This window comes from Salmo trutta, chromosome 22 (genome assembly GCF_901001165.1).
Source record: "Salmo trutta chromosome 22, fSalTru1.1, whole genome shotgun sequence".
NCBI classification, from domain to species: Eukaryota; Metazoa; Chordata; class Actinopteri; order Salmoniformes; family Salmonidae; genus Salmo; species Salmo trutta.
In genome coordinates this window covers 16104452-16121535 of record NC_042978.1, presented here as the reverse complement: position 1 = coordinate 16121535, position 17084 = coordinate 16104452, and the positions used below count along the sequence as shown (strand labels likewise).

Below are 17084 nucleotides of genomic sequence, written 5' to 3'. Positions count from 1 at the left end.
AGCAATAAATAGTCTATGTGAAAGGGCCTCAGTGTGCTGCTGCTGTGCTTTCAGTGGAAGGCCTGGCTGGTTAGATGGTTGCGTAAGGAGGAGGTACTGTAAACTAGGCAGTGAGAGGTTCAGATCTCTCCGTCGCTGACTAACTGGCCCTGGTCAGATTCAGATGGGGAAGTGGTCTGTCACTCCAGACGTCAGTCCACACGCTCCTGAGAGACATTAAACCAATCAGACCTCAACATCGGGCCAGAGAGGCCGGGGAACGGGCTACTGACGCCATCTTTCGTTGCTGCAGCTAAAGTACCCAGAGAGAGATGTCCCCTCTGGGTTGGCAGCGACCCCTATGTTGACCGCCTAGTGCCCTGACCTAGAAGAGGTTACATCATCAACATCAGACAGACGTACCTCAGGGACGGAGGCACCGTCAGGATGCTCTCTAGCGTCAACAAGCGTCATGGAGCAGGAATACAGGAGACATGAGGACTATGACTACAGGTTACAGACAGGTCACAAGCCTTTTCCTGTTGATGTTAAGCATTCCCGATATTGAACTTCCTCTCCCTGAAGGCTAGCATTCTGGGTTGGCCATGAAGGAGCATCATCCCTTTAGTCACAGTCCGTTGAGATTCACGTGGTTTTGTCAAATTGGAAACAAAGACCACATTGTCGAATCTCGGGGATTCATGTGTCATGTGATAAACAACTTGATTCTTTCAGACGTTGAGGCCAAGGTGTTTTTTCTTCACTAGAAACATAAAATAACCACATAATGTTCTGAAAGAACTGTGGAACATCATGTGCATCCTCCCTTGAGTGAACAACAAGCTGTAACTAACGTTCAGTCATAATTAATCATATTCAGACACAATCTGACAAAGATGAACTTTGACTCTTGGATTATTTGTCTTTTCCATATGCAATATTTTGGTTTGGCATTTAACAGTGGAAAGAACCAAGGATGCATGCCAAACACATGCTAGCTCGGTGAACACGGATGGCCAGCTCAGGGCCGCGGTGCAAATCAGTCCGGCTTAGCTAATTTGCTCCGGGGCTAAATAGTCACCTACTCTCTGTTTAATTTAATCTACAGTTCCCAGATCAGAGCTAAAGACTGTGGTCTTATCTGCTGCGGTGCACTGCCTCTTTAAAACCTGAACTAGCAAATCCTGCTGGGAATAAGAGTTATGCCACGATCAGGAATTCATCGACTGATGATTTGTTTTCTTTGGATCAAAGTTATGTGGAAATGCTTTATGCATTCCTGGGATCCTGGTGTAAAATATATCTGTGTGTTGACCCCAGGCCCAGTCGCTGCCCCGAAAACTTCACAGACAGTCATCTTACAACTTTAACCGATTCTGTAAGCATGGTTTTAATCAGAGATATTGACGCTCCATAAATCTGGCATCTCAGACACATATGGAAAAGTTATTTATTACACACATTCCGTTCCAAGGCAGGGAAACCAAAACACATCTATGGTTTCCACCACATAGAATAAAGATAGTAGATCACTTGTACATCCTTATTCAGATTGTTTTTAGTTAGTGTAATCATCTGTAATATTGCAATTAATGCATTTACACCACAGAACAGCATTATCCACAGTCATGCAAACTAATGTGACCATGACATCATGTTACATTACCCCTGCCAACTGTAACCAGACAGAATTTAACGAGGGTAACGTTATTTAATGAGGGTCACAATGGAATGATGTCATTGACATTTTCAATCCCGTAATGGATCAATTAATCATGACTCAGATTACTATTTATAGGAGTTTAAATGAAAATCTCCTAATACTGCAATTAAACTGTTTTCTGATATTGTCCACATGGCCATGTGTGTGTGATGGCTGGCGGGTGAAGTCTATTGTGGTATACTTACGAATATGCGCAGGTGGCGGGCACACACCAGGCCGATGGAGCCATTCTGGTCAGGACCACAGACCACCAACACTGTCGGCTGCTTCTTAGCCAGGGATGTCAGAGGAAAGGCCTGGAGGGAGGTGATTGAGTGAGTGACGGATGGAGGGAGGGAGGGAGACAGAGAGTGAGACAGACATCACCAACTAGCCTAGCAGACTCATTGTCCAGTGGACAGGTCATTCTATCCGCGAGGCTGACCTTCCATCACTGTCAGAGACTCTCTCCTTCGCGTGCCAGGGAGGCCATGCCATGGCCAGGGGAAATGTCACCCAGGTCTTTTTTTAAAGACAGACAGCCCCAAACTCATTAAAATAACCCTGACAGGAATGGAAACAATTCCAGAGGCGGACTCCGCAGGATGCTCCCTTTAAATAACACACTACTTTCCATCAGGCCTGAGCCATGAGTTTCCCCACTAGGCCACTGGCATCTCCACCTCTCTGGTTTACAGGGGCACAGCACATATCCCAGTAAATCACCTCACACGTCCTTAAATGAGGCAGCAGGTCTCTGCCACTTTCCTGTTGACTTAAGTGGTCTAATCTTCCTCCTCACGCTAGTGGAGGCTGGCGGGAGGAGCTATAGGATAACGGGCTTATTGTAATGGCTGGAATGGAATAAATGGAGCAGGGAGACAAACATGTGGTTTCCATATGTTTGATGTGTCCAATACCGTTCCATTTTTTTCATTCCATTATAATGTGCCCATCCTCCTATAGCTCCTCCCACCAGCCTCCTCTGCTTCACACACACCTAGATAGAACCAGTGGGGGAGTGAATCATGTAGCTAGTGTTGCTAGCTACATCACAGCCAAGAGGGTCTCACCTCACCTCACAACGCCTTCAACCAAACAAATGTTGGGTAAAGGCCGCTATAACCGGAACTCTAAATGGAGGGGTACATTACCGGGCAACAAATGGAGCCGTACTCTAATTGCAGTATTCAATTAATACAGACTTGAAAGCATTAATTACAGTAATGATGCTGGGAGAGGGGAGACAGCAGCCATTATCTCTAACATAAAATGTTCTGTCTGGGAGCAGATACACTCTAAATTAGATGGAAGAAGGATGGAAATGACAGCTCGGGCCCATGAGTCGGAAGCGAGAGAGAGGCTCCATTTCCTTATCTGCGTGGCTGAAACAGTTTCCTGGTGTATCTCCCACTGTGCAACAGGATTTTGATGTGTGTGTATCTCGCTGCGTTGATGTGATGACACCCCTCTCTGACCTGTTCCCCTGAGGTAAATGCTAACGCTAATAAGCACAATATAATGACCGACCATCTTTGATAGGAGTGGAAGTGGCATTCAATATGAATATACTGTGCAGTGGGAAACCTGAGTGCCTTTTACAGCAGCATCCTGTCTCATCTTACCTCACCTTGTTTTAGGAATAGGATTGTATTTATATATGCATATATTATATATTAACATATTATATTATTGAGTTAATGTCAATAATGCACATCAAGTGGGAAACCAGAACAAGCTAGTTTTAGAGGAGCACGATAACCTGGTCTGGGTTTGGCTTCTCTGTCAGGGCCCTTCTGCCCAGCTCCTGGCTTCTATCTGGAGGAATACAGATACAGTGCATTTGGAAAGTATTCAGACTCTTTGACTTTTTCCACATTTTGTTACGTTACAGCCTTATTCAAATTTTGGATTTATTTTTTTATGACAAATCTCATCAATTTATCCATAATACCCCATCATGACAAAGTGAAAACAGGTTACCTTATTTACATCAGTATTCAGACACTTTGCTAGGAGACTCGAAATTGAGCTCAGGTACATCCTGTTTCCATTGATCATCCTTGATATGTTTCTACAACTTGGAGTCCACCTGTGGTAAATTCAATTGATTGGACATGATTTGGAAAGGCACACACCTGTTTATATAAGGTCCCACAGCTGACAGTGCATGTCAGAGCAAAAACCAAGCCATTAGGTCGAAGGAATTGTCCGTAGAGCTCTGAGATAGGATTGTGTTGAGGTTACAGATCTGGGGAAGGGTACAACAACAAAAAATTCTGCAGCGTTGAAAGTCCCCAAGAACACAGTGGCCTCCATCATTCTTAAATGGAAGAAGTTTGGAACAACCAAGACTCTTCCTTGGGCTGGCCGTCCAGCCAAACTGAGCATCAGAGGAGAAGAGCCTTGGTCAAGGAAGTGACCGAGAACCCGATGGTCACTCTGACAGAGCTCCAGAGTTCCTCTGTAGAGGTGGGAGAACCTTCCAGAAGGACCACCATCTCTGCAGTACTCTACCAATCAGGCCTTTATGGTAGAGTGGCCAGACGGAAGCCATTATTCAGTAAAAGGCACATGACAGCCTGCTTGGAGTTTGCCAAAAGGCACCTTAAGGCCAGGCACCACAGGCTAATAGGGATTTTTTCCCCTTTACTCTCATCAGACTGAAACATTACCAGTTGAAAGTATACATAAATACAATATATTATTGTATTTCAAGTTTTATTTATAAAACATTTTAAATATGCAAATAGGCAAACCCTCCTTAAATGGCGCTAACCTGTTATTCAGCACATTGCTTCAAGGCAGATTTTTTGTTTTATTGTGATAAGAAAATGGTCAGACTTTTACAGATCAGTTCATCAAAATATTGTAATTTAATTAAATTATTTAAAAAACACTTCACATGTATGACGGATGCATATTTTGCACATATTTACACATAATATGACACTTAAAATCGAAACAAGATATAAAAAAAAGCCTCTGTAAATTTGACTATAAGACCCAAGAACCTGTGTGTGGAATCATGTGAATGCACGTCCTATGAAGCCTGAGAAAAATGAATTGGCGCACAGGGAACATGTCATTTTTAGAAAATGGTTGATAAAGATATGCTAATGCAATTAAAATGTACTTTCCATAAATATGACAATTTGTCACATTAATTAAACTCTTATTTATAGATAACTTCTAAACATCAAATATACCTTTACCTACATTTGTTTCAAGCAATAGAGCATATGCTTTGAATACTGGTCTGTTGGGCAGTTTTGGGCAAATTCTCATATCACTTTGCCACATACAAGGATTTTGTATGGCTGTTGAAATGTGCAGAACATTAAATCAGCTATGCCTGCCCCATATGTAAGGCCCTCGTTGAGTTGTTGCTGGTGCCGCTTTACTCTTGACTGTGTCATGGGACCTGCGCCTACGCTTGGCACACTCCATTGAAGCAACATCAGCTCTCACAACACGCCTCACATCCTCCTCTCTGATTGCTTCCAGTGTCACCAAAGTGCTGTCAAGCCACAATTTGTTCATCACATTTGATATAGCAGTGGTTACTGCCATACTGCCTGCTCCGTCAATGGGACTTTTGCCCACAAAGACAGTTTTTGGGCATCGCGGCCATATTACAGAGTTCAGACAACTATTTGCATTCTGGGTTCCTCCGTGCTACATTCTTTGAGGAGGTTATCATTTGACATCCTACGATTTACAGGTACCATTTTCTGTGCAACCTCTCTATTAAAAAATGTATGCCCTCTAAGATTTTTGTGACTGGGTGGATCTTCACCATTTTCTAGGGTTCGCTGGTACCAGCACCAATGCACACACCTATCCCGTAGTTGGAAGTGAATCGTCTCGAGCCAAGTGCCATCAAAGGATACCTTAAGGTCTATGATGGCATCCTCATCCAACAACTCTGCTATGTCTGGTTCTATATCTGCATATGCTCTTCTAATTAGCTTTGGAGCACTCTCCATCGACTGTAGCCCTCTCTGAATGTCTGCAACTAAAGGGGGGGGGGGTAAAGTACTTATTATGTCTGTCGACATTACAGTCATAACTGCAGGACTAAATATCAGCATATTACCCAATGTGAATATTAGCATACATTTACTTTATGTAAAGCAATTTTTTTTCTCACTAATCACATTAGGCTACAGCCCTATGACACTGTAGGCTAATGTGACAGTCTCATTGTGTAGTTGTTTTCCTATCACTCTGTTTTATTAACTTTGAATACATTTGCTGGAGCAAGGAAATAAAAAGTATTTATACACAGCAAGTCACCTGGCAATAATGGGCTACTCTTTATTTATGTGTCACTCTCCGGTCATTCCTCTGATATGAGCTGAGACTCAAGGAAGGAATCCCTAGGACTTTGTTTATTTTCTTTAGATCTGCATAACTAAGTCCAAGTTCGTGGGCTAGAAGAACCATCCTCACATTTATATCAAATGCCACATCTCCCCTGGAGCACTCCTGCAGCCTGGAGGAAGTGTAAACACTCCTAAATTCATCATGATCACCTTCACAGTCCGCACATTCTATCGTGACAGATCCCTGGTTGGTGGGGTCTATGGTGATTTTCAGTCCAGTGTTTAGACACTTAGGGCAAATCAAAGCATGTACAAGTTGGTTTATTTGTGACATGTGGAATAAAAGCCACTGTTGGCTGGCTGATGACAACTATCAGCGATCAACTAGATCTTCATCTCAACTATTTTGCGTCTCAACGCGCTGCTCCGGTCTACCTCCTTTTCCTCCTCTACCTGAACTGCCACTGCCTCGATTGGCTGATCAGGCAATTTTTTTCTTTCATTCACTGCTTTACTCGCATTGGCTAACTGAGATCGCCTATTTTTATTCACATATTGTAGGTATATTCTTAGAGATTTTCTCATTTTGTCTCCCTTTACGTGGATTCTTCGCGGGAGATATTTTCAAACGAGGAAGCGCTGCGCGGCATTTTAACCAATCAGATTACCGGAAAGGGCCTTTAAATGCCAGTAACCAATATGATGTCCGAAAATTACTAATCTTTCAGCACGAAGCACTACGTTTACAAAGGATATAGCCATGTATGGACTAGCTAACGATATTGTCCGGAAAACAAGCCTTTAAATGATATATGATTCAACATGGAGAGTTTTCAAAATAGCATGTTTCATGTTGACCTTCAACCGCTATCAAGAACGACATTTTTGGTAGGTGTAGTTGACATAGTTGGGATAAAATGATACAAATAAAGTATGTATATACATTATTGCCGATTTATTTGTACATTTTATGAAAGTATGTAAGTTATAGTTGCAAAATATCCCAAAATCTAAAAATGTACAGATTTTGCCTGTGGTGCCTGGCCTTAAGAACTCTCAGACCATGAGAATCAAGATTTAACTATTTGGCCTGAATACCAAGCGGTCATGTCTGGAGAAAACCTGGCGCCATCCCTATGGTGAAGCATGGTGGTGGCAGCATCATGCTGTGGGGATGTTTTTCAGCGGCAGGGACTGGGAGACTAGTCAGGATCGAGGGAAAGATGAATGGAGCAAAGTACAGAGAGATGCTTGATGAAAACCTACTCCAGAGCACTCAGGACCTCAGACTGGGGTGAAGGTTCACCTTCCAACAGGACAGCGACCCTAAGCACACAGCCAAGACAATGCAGGTGTGGCTTTGGGACAAATCTCTGAATGTCCTTGAGTTGCCCAGCCAGAGCCTGGACTTGAACGTGATCGAACATCTCTGGAGACACCTGAAAATAGCTGTGCAGCGATGCTCCCCATCCAACCTGATAGAGCTTTAGAGGATCTGCAGAGGAGAATGGGAGAAACTCCCCAAATATAGGTGTGCCAAGCTTCATACCCAAGAAGACTTGAGGCTGTATAATCCCTGCCAAAGGTGCTTCCACAAAGTACTGAGTAAAGTGCCATGAATGTGCAAAGCTGTCATCAAGGCAAAGGGTGGCTACTTTAAAGAATCTCAAATATATTTTGATTTGTTGAACACTTTTTTGGTACTAAATTTTTTCTTATGTGTTATTTCATAGTTTTGATGTCTTCACTATTATTCTACAATGCAGAAAATAGTAAAAATAAAGAAAAAACCTTGAACGAGTAGGTGTGTCCAAACTTTTGACTGGTACTGTATGTTAATGTGATATGTCAATACATTTTTTTTTGCAAACATTTCTAAAAACCTGTTTTTGCTTTGTTATTATGAGTTATTGTATGTACATTGATGAGGTGGCAAAAAACTGTTTAATCAATTTTAGAATAAGGCTGTAACGTAACAAAATGTCAAGGGGTCTGAATACTTTCCAAATGCACTGTATGTCAGCTCACCAGGATCCTCAGTCCTATCCTCACACATACACACACACACACACACACACACACACACACACACACACACACACACACACACAGGAGCAATGACTGTATTGCCTCCCTGACATCCGTAGTAATGAGATACATCTGCTCTCATCCACCTGACATTCATACACTACTGCAACACACACATAGACACATGTCCCACTACACACACACACACACACACATAAATACCTTCATACATAAACTACCGTTCAAAAGTTTGGGGTCACTTAGAAATGTCCTTATTTTTTAAAGAAAAACACATTTTCCGTCCATTTAAAATAACATCAAATTGATCAGAAATACAGTGTAGACATTGTTAATGTTGTAAATGACTATTGTAGCTGGAAACAGTTGATTAATGGAATATCTACATAGGCGTACAGAGGCCCATTATCAGCAACCATCACTCCTGTGTTCCAATGGCACGTTGTGTTAGCTAATCCAAGTTTATCATTTTAAAAGGCTAATTGATCATTAGAAAACCCTTTTGCAGTTATGTTAGCACAGCTGAAAACTGTTGTACTGATTAAAAAAGCAATAAAACGGGCCTTCTTTAGACTAGTTGAGTATCTGGAGCATCAGCATTTGTGGGTTCGATTACAGGCTCAAAATGGCCAGAAACAAATAACTTTCTTCTGAAACTCGTCAGTCTATTTTTGTTCTGAGAAATGAAGGCTATTCCATGCGAGAAATTGCCAAGAAACTGAAGATCTCATACAATGCTGTGTACTACTCCCTTCACAGAACAGCGCAAACTGGCTCTAACCAAAATAGAAAGAGGAGTGGGAGGCACCGGTGCACAACTGAGCAAGAGGACAAGTACATTAGAGTGTCTAGTTTGAGAAACAGATGCCTCACAAGTCCTCAACTGGCAGTTTCATTAAATAGTACCCGCAAAACACCGGTCTCAACGTCAACAGTGAAGAGGTGACTCCGGGATGCTGGCTTTTTAGGCAGAGTTGCAAAGAAAAAGCCATATCTCAGACTGGCCAATAAAAATAAAAGATTAAGATGGGCAAAAGAACGCAGACACTGGACAGAGGAACTCCGCCTGATCATTACACATGTGCACCTTGTGCTGGGGACAATAAAAGGCCACACTAAAATGTGCAGTTGTGTCACACAACACAATGTCACAGATGTCTCAAGTTTTGAGGGAGCGTGTAATTGGCATGCTGACTGCAGGACTATCCACCAGAGCTGTTGCCAGACAATATAATGTTCCTTTCTCTACCATAAGCCGCCTCCAATGTTGTCATAGAGAATTTAGCAGTACGTCCAACTGGCGCACAACTGCAGACCACATATAACCACGCCAGCCCATGACTTCCACATATGGCTTCGTCAACTGCGGGATCGTCTGAGACCAGCCACCCAGACTGCTGATGAAACTGAGGAGTATTTCTGTCTGTAATAAAGCCCTTTTGTGGAGGAAAACTCATTCTGATTGGCTGGGCCTGGCTCCCCAGTGGGTGGGCCTATACCCTCCGGAGCCGTGGGGGCTTTACTTGGCTCATCGAGCTCTAGCGACTCCTTGTTGCGAGCCGGGTGCCTGCAGGCTCACCTCGGTCGTCAGTTGAACGATGTTTCCTCCGACACATTGGTGCGGCTGGCTTCCGGGTTAAGCGGGCCGTCATGTTTTGGAGGATGCGTGACTCGACCTTCACCTTCCGAGCCTGTTGGGGAGTTGCAGCGATGAGACAAGTCAGAAATTGGGGAGAAAAAGGGGCTAAAATAGGAATAAATAAATAAGAATTATTTGTAAAAATTATAAAGTGTAAGAAAAATACATATACAAGGATGCACACACACACACATAAATACAGCCACACACTATTAATGAAAGCTGCGCAGGATAATGAATATGTTTTACGACGGACACGTTGACATATTGAACACATCCTGAGTAGACAGAACAGGAACCCAGGGACAACAGACTCCAGCGTTTACTGCTCCGTGGAAGCGGAACATTATTTGTCTCCCCAGGTGTTGAAAGGCTTCTGCCTGCTATTCCAACCCAGGCTGAACACAGGCGCCGCTCCACACGCACTCCAGCCCGGATCACAGAGGAACACACCGGAGATGGACCCGTCATGGCCCGTGTGGTTGCTGCCGGGGGGATTGGATGTCTTTGGACGTATGGGGGGGATTACTTGGTGAGAAATTAATCTATCTGGCAACTGCAACGACTGAAGTGAAATCACAAAGCCCTACTACTGCACTTATTCTTGAATAACAGTGATGTCATGCATGTGGGTGCAGAAGCCCCAGGCCGATCCGGGCCGAGCCAGGCGCTGTTTGTCTAGCTACGGTATGTGTGCTGCGGCTGTGTCCGCTCTGGCCATGGACCATTGGCTGCTGTGGTTGCTGGTGATAATGGTGGTAAGGGGATGTGGTTGAGGTAATCAGACTTTCTCTCTCTCTGAAAGGAAAGTGTCTCATATGTCTGGAATCTCAGGGAACATTTATCACACCACACTGGGTGCCCGTGGAGCAAACGACCGCAGGGTTAAACCAATCAACCGTCTGGTCAAAGGAACCACGTGTGTTCCTGACAGCTCCACAGAGACACACTCCAGACACTGCTGCTGCTACCGCTGACTACAGGCAGTCTGACTTGGAGAACTTACACACATACTCATTACACACAGAGGCGAACACACACACACACACACACAACCAGACAAACACACACACAAGCTAAAAACAGACACATGATACGTAAGCAGACACATACACGTGCTAACACACACACAAACACACACGTGCTAACACACACACACACACAAACACACACGTGCTAACACACACACACACACAAAAGGGTCTGATAAGGGGCATGTGGACTTGCCAGACTAGCTCCCAGCTGAGCAGATCAGTCTCTCATCAGACAATCAGGCCAGATAGTGAACAGAGGCTCTGATGTGCCTCAGGGTTTATGGAGCAGAGACACAGCATTGTTGAGGGGGACAGTTCTCCCACAACTGTAAATAAACACCCACACTCACTGTTTTTTCAAGAATACAGAGAACAGAACAGTTCCTGTGTGTTCCCTAAATCTCTATTCACAGTTCCTACTGTACATCACCAGCTATTAGAACGTTGCATGGTTTTGAAATACTATTAGGTGGAACAGCATCCGAATCTGGGGAATGAGGGATGGATGGTCCCAAAAAAGGTGATTCTTGGAGAGAGAACAGGGGGATAAGGGGTACATACCTTGGTGATGGCGATGGCACAGGCGTGCCCCCAGATCTCTATGAGCTGCTGCTGGCCAAACCTGTAGTCCCTCAGCAGCTCTGTCTCAATGGCTGCTGTCTCCACTTTACTGTAAGGGAAACACAACACAGAGCAAAAGCATTAGCATCATCAATCAGATTCAGTCAATCACAATTCAATGATATACTGTACGGCAGCACTGTTTATGCATCTCTCAGCAAACTGGAAATAAACCTCAAACATATGTTGCTGTGTTGCGTGTTAGATGAAATGCTTGGTTGGGGATTGTCTGAGGCCTGAAGTCTTTCTTTTGAGTGTAAAGACGGTACCAAGTTTAAGTTTATGATGTAGGTATTTACATGGCTCTGAAAGAGGTACTGTCAGGAACAAAATGATTGGCACCCTTGATAAAGATGAGCAAAAACAACTGTATATAATAAATAATACAAATACTGAGTTATAAAGTATGCTAATTTTTTACTAACATAAATTGCTCAGAGAAAGAGATTTAACAAGTAATTAAAAAAAAAGATAGGAGTCAAGATTATTGGCACCCCTTTTTTTCAGTACTGCAGCACCCTAACCTTGCGAGGCACCCTAACCTTGCGAGGCACCCTAACCTTGCGAGGCACCCTAACCTTGCGAGGCACCCTAACCTTGCGAGGCACCCTAACCTTGCGAGGCACCCTAACCTTGCGAGGCACCCTAACCTTGCGAGGCACCCTAACCTTGCGAGGCACCCTAACCTTGCGAGGCACCCTAACCTTGCGAGGCACCCTAACCTTGCGAGGCACCCTAACCTTGCGAGGTTAGCGACACAGTATTTTTCTAGAATGTTTAATGAGATTACAGAAGAAATTTGGAGGGATCTTAGATCATTCCTCCATACAGAATCTTTCCAGATCCTTGATATCCTTCGTCTGCTCTTATGGACGGCCCTCTTCAATTCAAACCACAGGTTTTTAATGGGGTTCAAGTCCAGAGACTTTTTTTCAATTAACTATTTCTTTGTGGATGTTGATGTGAGCTTGGGGTTGTTGTCTTGCTGGAAGATCCACTTGCGGCCAACTGCCATCCTCCAGGTTTTGGTCAAAATGTCATGGTAACTGGTAAAGTTCATGATGCCGCTGACCTTAACAAGGGTCACAGTACCAGTGGAAGCAAAATAGCCCCATAACATCAAAGATGCACCACCATATGTTACCCTAGGTATGAGATACTTTTTTGCATAGGCTTCTGTTTTTCGACACCAAAGCCACCATTGGTGTGTGTGGCCAAAGAGCTCTATTTCCATGTCATCTGACCATAGCACCACCTGGAGTTTGATAAATGGCATTTACACTTGGATTTGAACCGCTGCATGGTCAATTATGAATTAGGTAGTTGCATGGTTCTGAAGGCTTACTGTTGAAACAGACTGTAAACTGATGTCATAATACTGGGGTGTGCTCGTTAAACCAGAGAGGGAAGAGGAGCATTGAAAACCGATCCTACCGTAGCTACATGGCACCGCATGTGCTTGCCTGAGTGCGTGTGTGTGTTTGTGTGCAGTATGTGCCTCATTTATGTGTGTGTGAATTCTGGATGCATTGTTTCTGTGCTATTTGTCATTCTGTGCGTGCTGGCTGTGTGACTAATGCTGCTGTATCAGAGAGAGGGTGGTTGGCCTGCTGGTTTGCTGCTGGTTTGGCCGGTCAGGTTTTAGTCTGGCTGTGTGTGTCACAGTGGGGCTTGGCCTTGGACAGGTGACAGGGACACTGCTACTGATATGTCCCCTCTCATCCACTACGTGAACAGATCCTATAAGGCAACAAAAAAAATGGCTTGTGTTGTCTGCACGTGAGCTGCTGTAGGCACACAGAAAGTACAGTATTCCTTATCACACTAGGGACACCTGGTGGAGAGCTGGAGTACTACATCACAACTTTCCTTGACTACGATGGAGAACATTATAATCGAAGCATATTGTATGATAGCATATCTAAATGGACATGTTTATAAGGTGTAATAATTTAACACATTTTATTAGAGTGAGAATTGATCGATGCAGTCACAACATTCTAATAACAACAGTCAGTAATGTCGATGTCCTATTTGCCCAAATGTTCACAGATAAACAAAATGTTCATGTGTTACCAAGACAACATAGATTCATTTAGTTTGCATGAGTTCAGCAGAGAGAGAGGAAGAGAAGGAGGGAAAGATCATTTCCATCAATATACTGTGGAAGCAGCAGGATCGAACCCATTTCATCCAGTTGACCATTCTGCTCTCCAGCTATAGAGCTAACGGTCTGTTTACAGTGGGGGGGAAAAGTATTAGATCCCCTGCTGATTTTGTACGTTTGCCCACTTACAAAGGAATGATCAGTCTATAATTTTAATAGTAGGTTTATTTGAACAGTGAGAGACAGAATAACAACAAAAAAATCCACATGTCAAAAATGTTATAAAATGATTTGCATTTTAATGAGGGAAATAAGTATTTGACTCCTCTGCAAAACATGACTTAGTACTTGGTGGCAAAACCCTTGTTGGCAATCACAGAGGTCAGACGTTTCTTGTAGTTGGCCACCAGGTTTGCACACATCTCAGGAGGGATTTTGTCCCACTCCTCTTTGCAGATCTTCTCCAAGTCATTAAGGTTTCGAGGCTGACGTTTGGCAACTCAAACCTTCAGCTCCCTCCACAGATTTTCTATGGGATTAAGGTCTGGAGACTGGCTAGGCCAATCCGGGACCTTAATGTGCTTCTTCTTGAGCCACTCCTTTGTTGCCTTGGCCATGTGTTTTGGGTCATTGTCATGCTGGAATACCCATCCACGACCCATTTTCATTGCCCTGGCTGAGGGAAGGAGGTTCTCACCCAAGATTTGACGGTACATGGCTCCGTCCATTGTCCCTTTGATGCGGTGAAGTTGTCCTGTCCCCTTAGCAGAAAAACACCCCCAAAGCATAATGTTTCCACCTCCATGTTTGACGGTGGAGATGGTGTTCTTGGGGTAGGCAGCATTCCTCCTCCTCCAAACACGGCGAGTTCAGTTGATGTCAAAGAGCTCCATTTTGGTCTCATCTGACCACAACACTTTCACCAGTTGTCCTCTGAGTCATTCAGATGTTCATTGGCAAACTTCAGACGGGCATGTATATGTATTCTTGAGCAGGGGGACCTTGCGGGCGCTGCAGGATTTCAGTCCTTCACGGCGGAGTGTGTTACCAATTGTTTTCTTGGTGACTATGGTCCCAGCTGCCTTGAGATCATTAACAAGATCCTCCCGTGTAGTTCTGGGCTGATTCCTCACCATTCTCATGATCATTGCAACTCCACGAGGTGAAATCTTGCATGGAGCCCCAGGCCGAGGGATATTGACAGTTCTTTTGTGTTTCTTCCATTTGCGAATAATCGCACCAAATATTGTCACCTTCTCACCAAGCTGCTTGGCGATGGTCTTGTAGCCCATTCCAGCCTTGTGTAGGTCTACAATCTTGTCCCTGACATCCTTGGAGAACTCTTTGGTCTTGGCCATGGTGGAGAGTTTGGAATCTGATTCATTGATTGCTTCTGTGGACATGTGTCTTTTTTACAGGTAACAAGCTGCGGTTAGGAGCACTCCCTTTAAGAGTGTGCTCCTAATCTCAGCTCGTTACCTGTATAAAAGACACCTGGGAGCCAGAAATCTTTCTGATTGAGAGGGGGTCAAATACTTATTTTCCTCATTAAAATGCAAATAAATTTATAACATTTTTGACATGCGTTTTTCTGGATATTTTTGTTGTTATTCTGTCTCTCACTGTTCAAATAAACCTACCATTAAAATTATAGACTGATCCTTTCTTTGTCAGTGGGCAAACGTACAAAATCAGTAGGGGATCAAATACTTTTCCCCCCCACTGTATGTGTGTGCGTGTTCGCACGCGGGTGTGTCACTGCTACTTGCCCATGTATTGCATCACGTGTTTGCCTCTAAGGTGACATTTGTGTTGCCAGCAGGAGTATTTTTTGTTTTCAGCATAATCTATATGTCAGCTGATGCTTTGCTCACACACATACAATATAAAAGGAGCACAAATAATCTCTTCTTCATCCTCCATTTTTGACTACAGAGACAATCTAAAGCACGTAACAGCATTAGGACTCAATTCAATCCATAGCGCTGAAGATCTGCTTTATAGCGCGATTGACAATTAAAGGCAATGTTCCCACAGTTGCAGAGATTGCATTCAAGGTAAACGCTGCATATGTCGGATCAATTGGAAATGACTTTTAAATGTGAACCGCACTACACATGTTCTGTGCTACGGATTGAATCGAGCCCCTTGGCAGCTCAACAATGACTAAGGAGTTTGTCTCTGATGTCAAACCTTTTTCAGACTTACATCTTATGACGAAACACTTTAATAGTTATTTCAGGTCCTCAGCAGCTGAAAGTCATATGTTGAAAGCATTTCAAACGCTATCACCCTGGCAGACAACGCCACATTCACATCTCCTAACCAACAAAACAAATGGTGAAAAAAACACCATCCAAAGAAAATAAATAGCCTGCAGGCTAACAACACACAGGCATCATAAACATAACCTTCTTTCATCATAACCAGAACCTTAATTTCACTGTAACTAGTTGAATGCTAAAGGTTGGCCCAGCATTCCCTTCTCTTGTGGCTCTAGGATCACTGTGTTAAAACCCACCTCGTCCAACAGGGCTTTTGGCATTTAGCTCAGCCAATAGAGCATCACAGCTGTCACCCAGGGCTAGCCTGGGGCAGACCGCCTGGCTCACTGACACATGACGGTCTTTACAAAGATCACCTTTGTCCACGATGTTGGATGGCTGCTCTTATAATAGGGCTATAGTACTTTTACAGTAAGCTATGGAGTAGAATTGATCCTTGGTCACTGCCTGTACGCCTAACTAAAATGTAAAACTAACCCTTGTCACCTTGGTTAGATGTTGCTAACCCTCACCCAATCCTAACCTTAACCATTAGGGGGGGGGGGGCATAAAACTGACCTAAGATCTGTGTTAGTCTGGGAAACATCATCCTACCCCACTGTTTACAGTTCTCTTGGTAGTGAGGAGCTATTACCACTAGGAAGCAGTGTAGAGCATACAGAATGCAAGACCCCTGGTCATGGCATCTAGACCAGGCCAAATTGCACCCATAGAGTGTGCTGGGTCGACAGAATTCAATATAACTTATTGTATCTCTTTAGCTGGGTCAATAATGAGACAGAACTCCCTGTAGTTCATGTTCCCATTGAACAGAAAACACACATTAGTACTGTAGTCCTTCAAAAAGTATGTGAACCCTTTGTAATTACCTGCATTTCGGCATAAATTGGTCATAAAATTTTATCTGATCTTCATCTAAGTCACAACAATAGACAAACACAGTCTGTTTAAACTAATAACGCACAAACAATTATGCATTTTCATGTCTTTATTGAACACAACATGTAAACATTCACAGTACGGGTGGGAAAAGTATGTGAACCCTTGGATTTAATAACTGGTTGACCCTCCTTTGGCAGCAATAACCTCAACCAAACGTTTTCTGTAGTTGCAGATCAGACCTGCACAACAGTCAGGAGAAATTTTGGACCATTCATCTTTACAAAACTGTTTCAGTTCAGCAATATTCTTAGGATGTCTGGTGTGAACTGCTCTCGAGGTCATGCCACAGCATCTCAATCGGGTTGAGGTCAGGACTCTGACTGGGCCACTCCAGAAGGTGTATTTTCTTCTGTTGTAGCCATTCTGTGGTTGATTTACTTCTGTGTTTTGGGTCGTTGTCC

The 17084-nt window shown here is 43.6% G+C and overlaps 1 protein-coding gene across 1 annotated transcript in view; it reads right to left on the bottom strand.

Moving 5' to 3' along the window:
• LOC115158209 (yjeF N-terminal domain-containing protein 3) overlaps window positions 1–17084 on the bottom strand; it is a 74323-nt gene that overhangs the window by 3735 nt on the left and 53504 nt on the right. The window contains exons 2-3 of the mRNA XM_029706879.1: window positions 11290–11398; window positions 1888–1998 (exon numbers count right to left, since the gene is read on the bottom strand). Coding sequence (XP_029562739.1) covers window positions 1888–1998; window positions 11290–11398 — 220 coding nt within the window. The remainder of the gene's footprint in view (window positions 1–1887; window positions 1999–11289; window positions 11399–17084) is intronic.